This window comes from Rhipicephalus sanguineus, unplaced genomic scaffold (assembly GCF_013339695.2).
Source record: "Rhipicephalus sanguineus isolate Rsan-2018 unplaced genomic scaffold, BIME_Rsan_1.4 Seq533, whole genome shotgun sequence".
NCBI classification, from domain to species: domain Eukaryota; kingdom Metazoa; phylum Arthropoda; class Arachnida; order Ixodida; family Ixodidae; genus Rhipicephalus; species Rhipicephalus sanguineus.
In genome coordinates, this window is record NW_023615453.1 from 15,646 (window position 1) to 30,480 (window position 14,835).

Consider the following 14,835-nt stretch of genomic DNA (forward strand, 5'->3'; position numbering starts at 1 on the left):
ATGCTGTTAAACAGGAAACAATTTGAAAGGTGCGCATACATGTAATACATGCGTACAGTTGTATCGACGAAAATTTTACGCTTTAAATGTTCGCTGACACGACGTTGTACGTGATTTTGAAGTGTATGCACGAAGTACCAAATGATAGGATGCAGTCTAGCTGGACGTACCGAGCATTATTGGTACGAGTAGGAAGTCTGAACGCCCTCAGAATTCCGAGCTTTCTGATGTTTTCTTGCAAGCCAAGATTGACGGCGTGCATGCATATTTATCCGGTGCATGGATATCGAATTTGATGCATGTTTATCGAGGAATTGGCAAACGCAACATTCCATGACTTGATTATCCGCGTTACATATGTTTCCAAAAGACGGCGCGCAGCGTTCTACCTGGGGACGTGCCGGTCGAAGAAGTGGTTAGAGAGCTAAGGACGATGACCAACTCTGACCACCTCTGCTCCATGTAAAACAATTTTATCTCTAAAATAAGGTGCCGCCCGTTTCATGGCCGATCCCCCGCGGTGGGCTGCGCCAGGTTGCCAAGGAACAACCAACCAACCAACCACCTCTGCTCTATTCACTTCGCAGAATGCTGCTTCGACAGAACGGGGCAGACGGCCTGGCAGTGTACCTACAATTTTTCCTGCTTTCCCAGCGCATCTACAAAAGCCTGTTAGTTTCTACCTCCGTGACGTAGCTTCAACACAAGTAGTTACGAAAAGAAGAAATTGCGGCAAAAGCAAGATGTAACTCTTTTGAAATCCGACCAAACCGAAACTGAAACACCGAAGGACGCGGCTGCTTTAATTTTTTATGCGTCTAGTCTGAGAGGGCGAGCTACCTCGTTTTGAGGCTGTGCGCGCTGCGCTTGCCGTGATGGCACACGTCGCCCACGTAGGATAATGCTTGCTAATCCTCCTTCTGGCCAAATGTTCGCGTGATGGATGTGTGCTTATGTAAAGAGAAAAAGTGCGTTCCACGTTAGCTTGTGGTTACCCCTTGAACACTGACGCCGTTACATCGCAAAAACCCTGTTCCTAGTAGCATATATGTAGTTACAGTGCGCCAGCGCGCTCGATATACGAAGCACCCCTTCGACAACAGATTATTCTGAAAGTCTGCAGCTGACAATGGGTGTATGACAATTTATTTCATAAACGAGAAGAGGCAACTGTTCGTGGGTGTAACTTTAAAGCAGTTTCCATCTCATTTTTTGATTGTGGGACTGCAAATCAACGCGCGCGCCGCGCGTATTCCATTGCCGTCTATGGCGGTCGCGCCCTGTTTTTCCTCTAGCTACATGGCCGCCGGCGGCTTCACTTGCTCCCGTTGGCGGCGGCCGGGACTGCCAGACTGCCACTCCAGAGGTTCTATAGAACCTCCTTGGTCTGGGCACCACGCGTGCGGTGCCGCATGTTCGGCTGGGCCGGCCACGACACGAGTGCACGCCACCGCGCCACCGCGGAGATCGACGGTGGAGCGTGGTGCAATCCCGTCGTGCAGCGCGCTCTAGCAGACGACACTGCGGCAGCAGACGACGTAGCAGGAGAGCCGCGCAGTTCAGAGGGCATTTTTCGCAGACGGTCAGGATGGATCCCGCGTCTTGCAAAAAGCTAATTGTGCTGCTAGAATCGAGTAGCTCATCGGATAGCGAAGACGACACAATCATCGCTACCATCCAAGAGCATCGACGCGAGCGGCCAAAGGTGGACAACTTCGTCGCTGATGTTGTGGCATCGTTCGATGATGAAGAGGTACAAAGCAGTTGGGTCAGGTTCGACGTTTGATCCTGTAACGTTTGTTTTCGTTATTTCTTTCCAGTTCAGAAGACACTTCAGACTGAGTCGCAGTACCTGCCGACTCAGTCTGAACCACTCACATGGCGGGACGCCACAGAAGAGTGCCGAAGAACACATTTTAGCTTTCCTTTGGTGAGAGCGCGCTTACATTAGAATGCTCAAACGTTGTCGAAAACAATTATAATAAGCTACGAAAAAATGTAGTCACGAGGACATCTTCAGTTGAGATCTGGATGTGACTACTTGTTACAGGTATGCTGGGAAGAAGGCCACATTTCGATCTGTAGCCCAGCTATTTGGGATGTCAGAGAGCACGCTCCATGAAGTGGTGGACCGGGTCGCCGACTTCCTCGAGGCTGTTGCTCCTAAGTTCCTGAAGATGCCGCTCACAGAAGAGGAGAAACAGCAGACGAGTGTCTGCTTTGAGGCGGTATGTATGTATTCTGCCCAGTCAAAAAAATTCAAGTGGTCCAATTGGAAAAATACCAATTGGCACTAACTGGTTTTCGACCAATTGGAATTTCGCCACCCATTGGAACGCACCAATTACATCCAATTGGTAAACCAGTTCATATCCAATCGGTAAACCATTTGGGTAGAGCTAGTGGTAATTGGTTGACCAGTTGATATAGACTGGGGTCCAATTGGTCAACCACTTGAACACGCATGGTCATCCAATTGAAGCTAACTGGTGCCCAAATGGGTAACCAGTTAAAGTGAATTGGTGTTCAACTGTAATCCAGTTAATCGTAAATGGTCACCCAATTGAAACTAGGTGGTGTTTAATTGGTCAACCACTTGAACACGCATGTCATCCAATTGAAGCTAACTGGTGCCCAAATGGGTAACCAGTTAAAGTGGAATTGGTGTTCAACTGGTAATCCAGTTAATCGTAACTGGTCACCCAATTGAAACTAGGTGGTGTTTAATTGGTTAACCAATTGAATAGATGTGGTAATCCAATTGAAGCTAACCGGTGTCCAAATGGGTAACCAGTTAAAGTGAACTGGTGTTCAACAGGCAATCCAGTTAATAGTAAATGGTCACCTAATTGAAACTAGGTGGTGTTCAACACGAAGAGCCTTTATTACACAACAGTTGTTCGATGAAAACATCTCATACAGAGGGGGCTTCATAGTACAGCTATACAATTCCTGCTACCAAGGGTATTCGTTGTCAAACTGTTGCCCGTTCTGCTTCAGCTTCAGGAGACAAGGTCGCGGATATATTCTCGTTGCTTAGGGTTCTTTCTTTGTTCCGCGTTGCGTCAGCAATGAGGCATGCTGCGTGAAAGAAAAATATGACAAGACTGTGAGGAAAATGAGCTACATGGCTGTAGTACAGAGGTTAACACACTTGTCTAAAAAGCTGTAACAGCACGCTCCAGCACGAGCAGTTTGAGATAGCCCACGCTCGAGCATTCACCCTAAGCAGTCATGCATGCAAACGTCCTCAGTACAGTCCAAAGCGCGCCGTTTGAGTGTTCTAGACAAGTGTGTTCACCTCTGCACGAAGGATGAAAATGTTCAATAAGTTGGTATGCTGGGCCAGTTGGTGCAACATATTGTAGATTGTATGAGCGGAAAACAGCAGGAATAGAAGGAAAGAACTTGACAGGACAGACGCTCAACTTCCAACTGCAGTTTATTGGAAATTTTTCTCACAAGTGCAGCCACCTTACCACAAGAAAGACAAGGCCAACAGGAAAGTTACTTATCCGACTACCGCCCTTTAACTATTTAGAAAGCCTATTTCTTTATCATTCAGCGCTACGGAGGGAACACTGATGCACGTGGTTGAGTATGCTTTAATCTGTACAGCTTCCGTGATCTCTGTGGTCAGTCTGTTTTGATTTGCTAAGAACATTACTGCTCGTAAACTGCGGATTGCACCCGCAATCTCTCTCAAGAGACAGGTGCGTGCCACCTGCGAGAACCTTCCATGACGATGCATGTTCTCCGAGTCTGTCATTTAGACACCGGCCCATCTGGCTGATGTACACTTTTCCGCAGCTCAACGGAACTCTGTACATGGCATGCGTTTTTGTGCAACCTTTCTGGTTCCCTTTTCCCTTCCCATGATCTTTAACCATGGAGCACAGCTTGGCCAGTTTGCAAGGGGCTGTGAGCACGACGTCAACCCCATGCTTGCGACTAATCTTCTTCAAATTGTGCGACACAGAATGCACATACGGCATGACCACAATCTTTTGTTTTCCTTTTATCCTTGTTGTTGGTAGCATTTGTGCTCTTTAACTCCTTTAACAACGTGCCACCCACTGCAACTAGCAGACTGTCAGGGTAACCCGAGCTGAGCAGGCGACTCGCTTGCAGAAACTATACTTTATGTTATGCAGACAAGGCTTCTTCAACGACAAACTAAGGCAGGAAATAGCAATTGCTCTTTTTTTTTTGACAAGCTTACTGTGAGATGAATCATAAGGTAAAAGACCCTTCTTAGACCGCAGCGAAAATTCCCAGCAAACATGGTCAACTCAATTAAAAACCTCGGTAACATCTAAAAACTGCAAATCATCATTGGCTGGTTGTTCATGAGTGAATGATAATGAACTTTAATCGAGTTGACCATGTTTGCTAGGAATTTTCGCCACGGTCTAAGAAGGGTCTGTTACCTTATGATTAATCTCACAGTAAGCTCGTAAAAATAAATAGCAACTGCTATTTCCTGCCTTAGTTCATTGCTGAAGAAATCTTGTCTCCACAACACCTGCTCAGCTCGGGTTACCCTGACAGTCTGCTAGTTGCAGTGGGTGGCACGTTAAGGAAGTTAAAGAGGACAAATGCTAACAACACCCGGGATAAAAGAAAACAGAAAATATCGTGGTCATGTTGTATGTGCATTCTGTGTGGCACATTTGAAGTAGATTGGTCGCAAGCACGGGGTTGACTTCGTGCTCACAGCCCCCTGCAAACTGGCCAAGCTATGCTCCATGGTTAAAAATCATGGGAAGGGAAATGTGAACCAGGAAAGTTGCACAAAAACACGTGCCATGCACTTTGTTCCCTGTACCGATGAGGTCGTGTACAGTTTCATTGAGCTGCGGAAAAGTGTACATCGCCCAGACGGGCCGATGTCTAAATGACAGACTCAGAGAACATGCATCGTCATGGACGGTTCTCGCAGGTGGCACGCACCTCACTCTGCACTGCGGAGATTGTGGGTGCAATCGGCAGTTTACGAGCACTAATGTTCTTAGCAAATCAAAACACAGACTGACCACCGAGATCACGGAAGCTGTACAGATTAAAGCATACTCAACCACGTGCATCAGTGTTCCCTCGGTAGCCCTGAATGATAAAGAAATAGGCTTTCTAAATAGTTAACGGGCAGCAGTTCGGATAAGTAACCTTCCTGTTGGCCTTGTCTCTCTTGTGATAAGGTGGCTGCACATGCGCGATTCCGTGCTCTCCGTGAGAAAAATTTCGAATAAACTGCTGTAGTAAGTTGAGCGTCTGTCCTGTCAAGATCTTTCCTTCTATTCCTGCTGTTTTCCGCTCATACAATCTACAAGATGAAAATGTTAGCGATGTAACAATACTTACCGCGTACAAGTAGCTCCCACACGTCATGCTTGCTGCGCCCGTCACCGTGTCCACTGCAGTTGGCTGCAGTCGCGAGCCAACACTAGTTAGGGTAAAGAACGAAATGTGCGAAAGCTGCTAATAATGCAACAATTGCAGAAGTTCAAAAGTAAAATACTTACCTCGAATGTGGCTGAATCCACGGACTGTGCCAACATGAATATTTCAAAGACGCCTGATATAAAATACGCCGGTGACCTGTGGCATGATGCGTCTGATGCGTCCACAAAAAAGCGCGGTCCGATCGCGATGACTATGCTGATGGCACTTGCCGCAACGCACGCACTTCTGAGAAATTAAATTTTAAGATTCTCGCTTGTGTCAACAACAGTACAAAATTTTGTAAGCAAGAATTGTTTTTTTTTATTTTAGAGCTTATTTTTACCTTATCTTCTTCAAGTGCAACTTTTTTGGAAGGGTTGTTAGTACGAAACCAATGTTTGTTCAGCCGTTTCCTGTCCGTGTTCTCGTGTCAGCGAAGTGCGGCGGCTGTTCGCAAACTTCGCATGGGTTGTAAAGTGGCTAGGCTTGCAGGTGGTATTCAATTGGTTGACCAATTGAGTAGATGTGATCATCCAGTTGAAGCTAACGGGTTCCCAAATGGTTAACCAGTTGATCACAAATGGTCATCCAATTAAAGCTAACTGGTGCTTAACTGGTGAGCCAGTTCAATCAAACTGTCAACTGGTTATCCGGTTGAATGCATATGGTCATCCATATATATATATATATATATATATATATTGGATGACCATATATATGATGGATAAAGAGAATTTCTTCTGGCTACCGTAATAAAAAATTGTCAAAAGCTTCGTAATATATATATATATATATATATATATATATATATATATATATATATATATATATATATATAAGAGCATGACCTACATTTTTTTAGGGTTGCCATGTTAGTTACAAACATATTGCAACTAAGTATTTCAAACAATGGGTCTACTACGATTGTATAGTGCTTTTCCAATTCGAATGTGCACATCCAATTGGACCAACAAGCATTCCAATTGGGAGGCCAATTGGAACGCACTGTTCCAATGGTTTTCCAATTGGAATTTCTGACACCAATTGGACTAAGAAGCATTCCACTTGGGAGACCAATTGGCAAACGGTGGACCAATTGGAATGACCACTTGGAACTGTGAGGTCCAATTGGTCCTCCCTGTTGAAGTGCAGCATTCCAGTTGGTTTCCAATTCATTCCATTTGGGACCAATTGCTGGGAACTGGTATGACCAGTTGGACCCATTCACTTTTTTTGACTGGGGCTATTTATGGGAACGCGCAATAAACCTTTTGTTCTGTTGCTGAGCGTCTGGCTCCGAGTCACGTCCATTACAGTGGCGACGAAGACAGGCAGCGGACCAGCGCAGGCCCGAACAAGACGCGCAGTGCAATGCCAGTCAGCGGCATCGGGGAGTACAGCCTCGGTACAAGTGCGTCATGGGACGAGTATGTGGAACGACTTGAAATGTACTGCGAAGCCAACAAGCTTTCGAAGGATGAAGAAAAGCGCGCTGTTTTACTCAGCTCCTGTGGAGAAGAAACGTACAGTCTCATCGTGACGCTGGTCAAACCCGAAAGGCCAACTGCTGCAGCTTACGAGAAGATCAAGAAAGCGGTCCGAGAACACATGCATCCGAAGCCGTCAGTGCTGTACGGTAGATTTTTATTTTACAAGCGTAACCAAGCGCAAGGCGAAAGCGTCGCAGATTACGTGACAGCGCTGAGAAGACTGGCTGAAAACTGTGGCTTCGGAGACGACACGCTTCCTATGGACGAGATGATGCGAGACCGTTTCGTCTTCGGCATCAGCAACGAGGCTGTGCAGCAACGCCTACTGGCAGAAAGGGACCTGACATTCACTGTGGCGTACGACATGGCCGTGACAGCGGAAGCAACCCAACGGCAGCAACGAGAAATCAGGACACAGAGCCTCAGCGACGCGAACGGCATAGGCGACGCGGCCGTCCACGAAACGCGCCCAAAGGAGCCAGCTGCGTCCAGAGATGGCGTCTGTTACCGCTGCAACGGTGAGCACAGTTCTAAAACTTGCAAATTTCGTTATGAAGCTTGTCACTATTGCAGGAAAAAGGCCATATCGCTAGAGCTTGTCGCTTCAGAAAGAATCGCCGTCAAGTCATAATCAAACTGCGGCACAGAAGCGAGGAAAAAATCCGGCACGGAAGCAAAGTCAGGCAAGCAGACCGTTGCACGAAGTGGAAGAGCTTTACTCTGTTTACGAAGTTCGCGAGTCAGAAAAATTTATTACCACTGTGCTGATCCAAGGGAAAGAGGTGCAGATGGAAGTAGACTCAGGAGCGTCTCACTCGCTGGTTAGTCAAGAAACGTGGCGAGCAATTGAAGGACGCGCAGGCAAAATTCCGCTAGTCAGTACCGGAACGCAGCTTGTGACTTGGACGAAAGAGCCACTTGAGATGCTGGGAAAAGCATAGTCGAAGTGCGTTTCAAAGAAAAATGTGCAAAGTTGCCTTTACTAGTGGTGAACAAGCAAGGTAGTAGTCTTCTTGGAAGAAGTTGGTTTAAGGCTTTAGGAATTAAAATTCAAGGAATAAAGAAAATATCTGATGAGTCAGAAATACTTCAGCGATTTCAAGAGGTTTGCGAATGATCTTCCAGGATGCACTCAACAACCAGTGCACATTGATCTAAAAAATGAAGCACAGCCGGTGTTTTTGAAAAGCAGAGCAGTACCGTTTGCCCTTCGAGATGACGTGGCAGCAGAGATAGACAGGCTTGTTAAGCAAGGCGTGTGGGAGCCAGTACAGTCCTCTACATGGGCAACCCCCATCGTAGTCGTGAGAAAGCGAAATGGTTCCGTACGCTTGTGTGGTGATTATCGCAGCACGGTGAACAAGGCCGTTCAAAGTAGCCTCTATCCCTTGCCCACAACTGATGAAATGCTAGCAACGCTAGGACCAAGCAAAATTTTCACGAAGCTGGATTTGGCTCAGGCCTATCAACAGCTTGTGGTGGACGACGCATCAGCTGATGTCCTTACTGTAAACACTATGAAGGGCTTATTTAAAGTGCGCAGACTGCCTTTTGGAATTACCGTAGCGCCGTGGTTGTTCCAGCGCACCATGGACACGTTGTTGGCAGGAGTATCGGGAGTCAAATGCTATCTCGATGACATCTTAATCTCAGGAGAGACGCCAGAACAGCACGCAGAACGCCTACAGGCAGTGCTCACCCGGCTACAGAACGCACGTCTGCGGGTGAACAAAGAAAAATGCGAATTCCGCAAGTCGAGCATTGAGTTTCTGGGTCATGTGATTGATGCTACGGGCATTCATCCTTCTACAAGCAAAGTGGACGCGATCCTGAACGCACCGACGCCGTCATCAAAGAAGGAACTGCAATCATTCCTTGGGCTAATTAATTTTTATAGCCGATTCCTAAAAGGAAAAGCAGAAGTCGCGGAACCACTTCACCGCTTGTTGGACAAAGACAGTGCTTGGAGCTGGAATAGCCAGCACGACCGAGCCTTTGTTGCGCTGAAGAAATTGTTATCGTCAGAAGCAGTTCTTATTTCGTATGACCCAAAGCAAACAATTGTGCTGTCGTGCGACGCATCACCTGTTGGAATTGGAGCCGTGTTGGCTCACCGGGAACAAGATGGCACAGAACGCCCAATAGCATACGCTTCTAAAACGCTTGGATCGAGCGAGCGAAAGTATGCGCAGATTGACAAGGAGGGCTTAGCCATCGTGTATGGCGTAAAGAAGTTCCACCAATATTTGGCTGGACGTAACTTCATTGTTACAACTGATCACCAGCCTCTGCTGGGATTGTTTAACAGAGAGAAACGCATTCCGGAAGTTGTTTCCCCAAGAATGCTTCGTTGGATTCTTCTTTTGGCTGCATATGACTACACCTTGGAATATCGACCAGGTCCCCGCAACAGCAACGCTGACGCATTAAGCCGTCTTCCAGTACCGGGACGCGAGGACGAGACGCAACCACCTGGTGACGTGTTGCTGTCGGACGCTGTGGAGTATCCACCCTTACAAGCGTCTGACATCGCGGAACTCACGAATAGAGACCATATATTGCCAACTGTGAAGAATTACATTCTCTCTGGTTGGCCAACAAAGTTTGACAACAATCTTGCGGCTTTTGCAACAAGAAAGAATGAGTTATCTCTGCATCGGGATTGCATCCTCTGGGGAAATCGAGTGGTCATACCTCAAGCAGCAAGAAATAATGTTCTTCGTTTGTTGCACGCAAACCATCCTGGCATGACAGCTATGAAAAGTCAAGCAAGATCGCTAATATGGTGGCCGAAAATGGACAAAGAAATCGAGGAGTTTGTGCGTCAATGTGAAAGATGCCAAGTGAACCGCCAAAGCGATCCAAAAGAACCAGTTCACTTCTGGGTTAAGCCAGACCAACCTTGGAGCCGTTTGCACATCGACTTTGCCGGACCAGTACAAGGCGAAGTTTTTCTCGTCGTGGTGGACGCATTCTCCAACTGGGCTGAAGTGAAGATTATGCCTTCCATGAAAACTTCGGCAGTAATCTCAGCTCTACGTGCACTGTTTGCCACTCACGGAGTTCCAGATGTTATCGTTTCCGACAACGGAACCGCATTTACAAGCGAGGAGATGCAAGCGTTTCTCAAGCTTAACGGCATCCGCTCAGTGCTTACAGCACCTTATCACCCTTCTAGTAATGGAAGGGCCGAAAGAATGGTGAGGGAAGTAAAAGAAGCGTTGAAGAAACAGTCGGGAAACGACACCCAATGCAAGATATCCGCTTTATATAAACAACATACCACCCCACATTCAGAGACTGGAAAGAGCCCGGCGGAGATGATGATGGGCAGAAAATTACGTTCAGCATTAGACAAGCTGCACCCAGTCCGTCAGCACTCCACCTCTGACATCACTGTGAAAGGATTTGGGGTAGGAGATTCGGTCTACGCCCGATGCTTCGCTGCGGGACCGCGATGGAAGTTGGCTGAAGTAATCAAAGTGAAGGGTCCTGTCTCCTATCTAGTTCGAATGGCAAATGGAGACGTGCACCATAGGCATCGCAACCAACTGAGGCGTGCATGGCCGACGGAGAAGCCTTCAGAGCCACTACCTGACTACCACTTCCTGCTTCCTCCGGTACAATCACCTGTCGACGTGGAGCCTGGCATCACCAGCCCAAGTCCTCTGCCCGAGGGACCCGAGCTGAGAAGATCTACACGAACTCGTAGACCAGTCGTTCGTTTTGGCTCCAGTGTTTAGAGACATTGTGTATATATTTAAACTTTGTGGAGATAGGTTTGCGAGACGCTTACCCTACGAGGCGACCGGCAAGGGACGCGACGTTCTCCACTGCCGCAGCGAACAAAGACGCTACGGCCGGGTTCGTCGATTCTCCGGCACGGCGCAGAAAAGGCACTCGAGGCAGGAGGTCAACAAACAACACGGGTTTATTAACCCAAGATGCATCACAGTACGACAGTCACGGGCTTGCAGGCCGTAAGGGGAACTCCGCAAGACCGATCGAGTACGCTTGCCAGCGGCGCTAAGACTACCACACAAAGGGCAGCGGTTGAGCACACAAACGAGAAGCCGCCTGCTAGAGCAGCGCGTCAACCTCTCGTGCTAGCCTGAGAGCATCTCCCGCGGGCAAGCCAGGGCCCGACAGAAGCGAGCACAAGGGGGAAGGGGGGTTGTCACTGGCGGCCAATGAGGACAGGCGTTGCGCAGTGACGTAAGCTAGCTTGGTGGCGTGAGCATGTGAGCATGTCCAGGCATGCCCGTACGCGCACCCGCGCGCCGGGAAGCTGACGCATGGCTCGCACCAGACAAAGAGGCCTGGCGCTGCCGCCGTGGTCGCCATACTGCCGATTAACGGCTGTTCCCAGCGCTCGAGCCGCGCGGGGCCAACACGCGCGCTAGCTGGGGAACGAGGCGCCAAAGGGAAGGGCGCGCTCGATTCCCACAACTTAAAAGGGAGGAATGTTAGGACGCGGCACCAAACGCCGCTCTCTGTGTTGAGGCGCACGTGAGCCACGTGCAAATGACGTCATCTGTTAGCCGCTATTTATGGGAACGCGCAATAAACCTTTTGTTCTGTTGCTGAGCGTCTGGCTCCGAGTCACGTCCATTACACCTATGAAACAGACATAGAAGAGCAATCATGCAGTGGTTTTGCAATGGCTCAAGTGAAATATCTTATTTTATTCGAGCAATGCTAGAAGAATCGATTCAGTGAGTTACTGATCACATTGGCAGATATCAACTAAGCATCAGCAGGTTGACCATGTACCGCTTGCACACACAGAGACAGAGGGGAAAGAAAAGCAGTTTATGTACTGGAGGAGGAGTCGAGTTGCTAGGAGGTAAGTTAAGAGGAAAAAATGTGGGTGAAGGCAGACCGACAGGTGGGCAAATGAGACCAATGATGGGACAGGGCATGGAGAAAGCTGTGTAAGCACGAGAGGGGAGCCATGAATGAGCGCCAATGCATGTCTCTGGGCATGGTCACGGTGTGCTTTCGAGTTTCACGCGTTACAAAAACCAGAACATGTGCAGGCGCGCTGGCGTATTGTTTCTAAAATGGGCAGTTTGCCAAATGAATGCTCATCTGCCATTGAAAGCAGGTCACATAGTCGATGAGGCTGCATTTTTCCAAAATAAGCCCCAGGGTTCTCAAGAAAGAAAACCATTCCAGGACTTTCAAGGGCCCTGAAAATGTACAGGGGTGGTCAAAAGTTCCCAGGCCGCAACGCCCACCCGAGGAGCAGCAGCTCGCTGCTATCGGGGCGCTGTTATCGCGATCACGCCTTGGTGCACGCTAGCGTTGAACGTGTGCATGGAGGGGGGTGTGCAGCCCTCTTTCTTTCTTGCTCTCGTTCATAAGGAATCGAAGAATAAACGCGGCGTGTCCTGTTCCTTCACTGCTAGCTCTTCGAATTGTACACTACTGTGCAGCGCTGCTTATTCCACTATATAAGATGTTCCAACTAGACCCAACACAAGCTCATCTAAATGCATTTCGGGCTCAGACCATGCTCGTATGCAGTGAATTGGCCTGCGCAGACATCTGAGAGAGCTCCCGCTGTGCCAATGAAAAGTTGAGTGCACGATATTGCTTTCCAGGAAGGTGAAAACCACAGTAATGTATACGGTGTCTAGCAAATGTGGCCGCAAGCATGATGCATCACTTTCCGGAACACTGCTGCCTCGTTACACGCTGCACAGTAGTAAAGCTCGAAGAGTGAACAGTGAGGGAACATGACGCACCAAGTTTATACCTCGCTTTCTTTTCAAGGAGTGCAAGAAAGGGAGAGGGATGCGCCCACCCCCTCCCTCTCCACGCACACGCTCGACGCCAGCGTGCGCCAAGGCGCGATTGCGATAACAGCGCCCCGATAGCAGCAAGCTGCCGCTCCTCGGCCGGGCGTTGCGGCCTGGGAACTTTTGACCACCCCTGTACTTCTGAATTTAAGACATTTCCAAGGACCTGTAGGCACCCTCTTACAGCGGCACCTACCAGCACACAAATGCACAGCCACCTGAAACATTAAATGTGGATAGACTTTAACTATTATAACTGGCTTCCAGTCACACTTTTGTGCCTTTGGGAAAACCAGAAAGGTTTCATTTACCTGGAATTTTTCCTCGGCTTACTCGGACCACACAGTGGCCTGAACGTTCACTAAAAACGCAGCCAACCAACTTTTCTTTTTCATGAAATTCTGACGCGACGCAAAATCTCAATTATTCGTGCTCTAGCTGTCTTAATGCTACTGTTGTAACAGCGACCAATGGATGCATGGCAAAACCAGCTGGCCACTGTTTCACTCTTGCACGCGAAAGTATTAGTAAGGCAGCATGCAAGAAAAATATGCACAGTTTTAATATTCAAAGGTTTAAAGAATACCCTGAGCGTTATTATTAGATTAGGTATTACACAAAAACTACCACCCCTCACTGGCAAAGTAGAATATTCAGTTAAATACGCAAAATAAAACCTGTGAATGAATGAAACAGTGAAATTACAAGGAATGCCGATTTGGCAACGTCGTGGAAACAACATCAGTGACACTACAAGTTGAATTCTTAGGTTTTATGTGCCAAAAGCCTGATGATTATGAGAAACACCATAGTGGAGGACTCCTGATTGACTTTAACCATCTGGTTCTTCTTTTTATGTGCACGTAGAGATAAGCACACAGGCATTTTTTTATTTCACCCCTATCGAGATGTGGCTGCCATGGGTGGGAATCAAACCCGTGACCTCATGAAATGCACCACAGCACCACGCCCACTAAGCTGCCGTGGCAAGCAGCATGATACCCAACCTGTAGTGGACTACTTTGTGGTCTTTTAGACAGCACCCACGCAGTCTTGCACAAATATTGGTAACTAAACTCCTCACTCAATAAACCCACTATTCCCCATAAAACTAATGCCTACACCTTGTGGCCTTGATTTATCAACATAGTGATTTTTAGTGTCCCTTTAATTTGCACACATTAATACACATATATGTTTCACAACCCTGAAAGATGAAAGTCAACACAACAGGAGCCATTCATGAATCTCACATAAGGTAAGTAATCACCCATGTGCTGGAACAAAAACAACAGTCAAAGAGACATTTGCTGGAGATTCACATGAAGAAGATACAAAGCATGAAGGAGATAAGAAGCATGAAGATAGGTACAGATTGCTTGCTCAGCTCTGCGAGGTAGGCGTTGCTTGATAAAAAGTTTGCTGACCTACAAGGTCTTCTTACGACATGAATATGGCACAACTTAAACACATGAAAAAGTTACTACTAACATTGTTGTGCAAGTGTAGAGTTCAATTCCACCACGGAAATGACTTCTGATCTATCTATCCGCATCAACGAGTCAGGGCAAAAACAAAAAGAAAAGCTAATTTGCAGATGCTTCAATGAAGAGGTTTCTTTTTTTTTACTCCTTTTTCCTCATCCTAGGCAGTTTTATTTACCCTCAAGGAACAAGCTCCATACGCCGAATGCTAATGTTAGAAGAGAGCCTGTTATGGGCTGCCACCTTTTGTATGTTAATTGCTCGCACGGCCACTGAGTGTGCAAATGAGGGGAAGTTCTTCTTATGAAACATACATGTGTTGCTCTCTACATCTGATAAGACCAAGAAGGATAATGCTGGTTACGCTTACGTCACGAAACTTACACGTCAAAGCACATGACGTGATGATGTAGTGCCGGGTTTTTCTTTTCCATCAGGGTATGACTAGCTTTTCACTTTTATTTCTCTTTTCAGGAGCCAAGTCTGAGAGTGCTACTCATGCAGCAACAGTAGACTTGACCACCTATCACTGTTTTTTCATTTTGCTGAGCACACCTAGACCCCTGTAGGCAAGAGAGCTTCTTGCCTGTCATCCCACCTTGATGTCCCAATAAA

At 47.5% G+C, this 14,835-nt stretch overlaps 1 protein-coding gene and 1 long non-coding RNA gene across 2 annotated transcripts; one reads left to right on the top strand and one right to left on the bottom strand.

Annotated features, from left to right (window-relative positions):
- Positions 1 to 2,871: 2,871 nt before the first annotated feature.
- On the bottom strand, positions 2,872 to 5,583 carry LOC119377659 (uncharacterized). Its single transcript, XR_005180844.1, has 3 exons — positions 5,523 to 5,583; positions 5,362 to 5,443; positions 2,872 to 3,081 (listed from the first exon to the last, which is right to left on the bottom strand). It is a non-coding gene; the product is annotated as an uncharacterized LOC119377659 (long non-coding RNA).
- Positions 5,584 to 6,813: 1,230 nt separating this feature from the next.
- LOC125756713 (uncharacterized) lies at positions 6,814 to 14,789 on the top strand. The gene is made up of 2 exons (XM_049411620.1): positions 6,814 to 7,450; positions 14,695 to 14,789. Exons 1-2 carry the CDS (start codon positions 6,814 to 6,816, stop codon positions 14,787 to 14,789), a joined length of 732 nt encoding a protein of 243 aa, XP_049267577.1.
- The last annotated feature ends 46 nt before the right edge of the window (positions 14,790 to 14,835 follow it).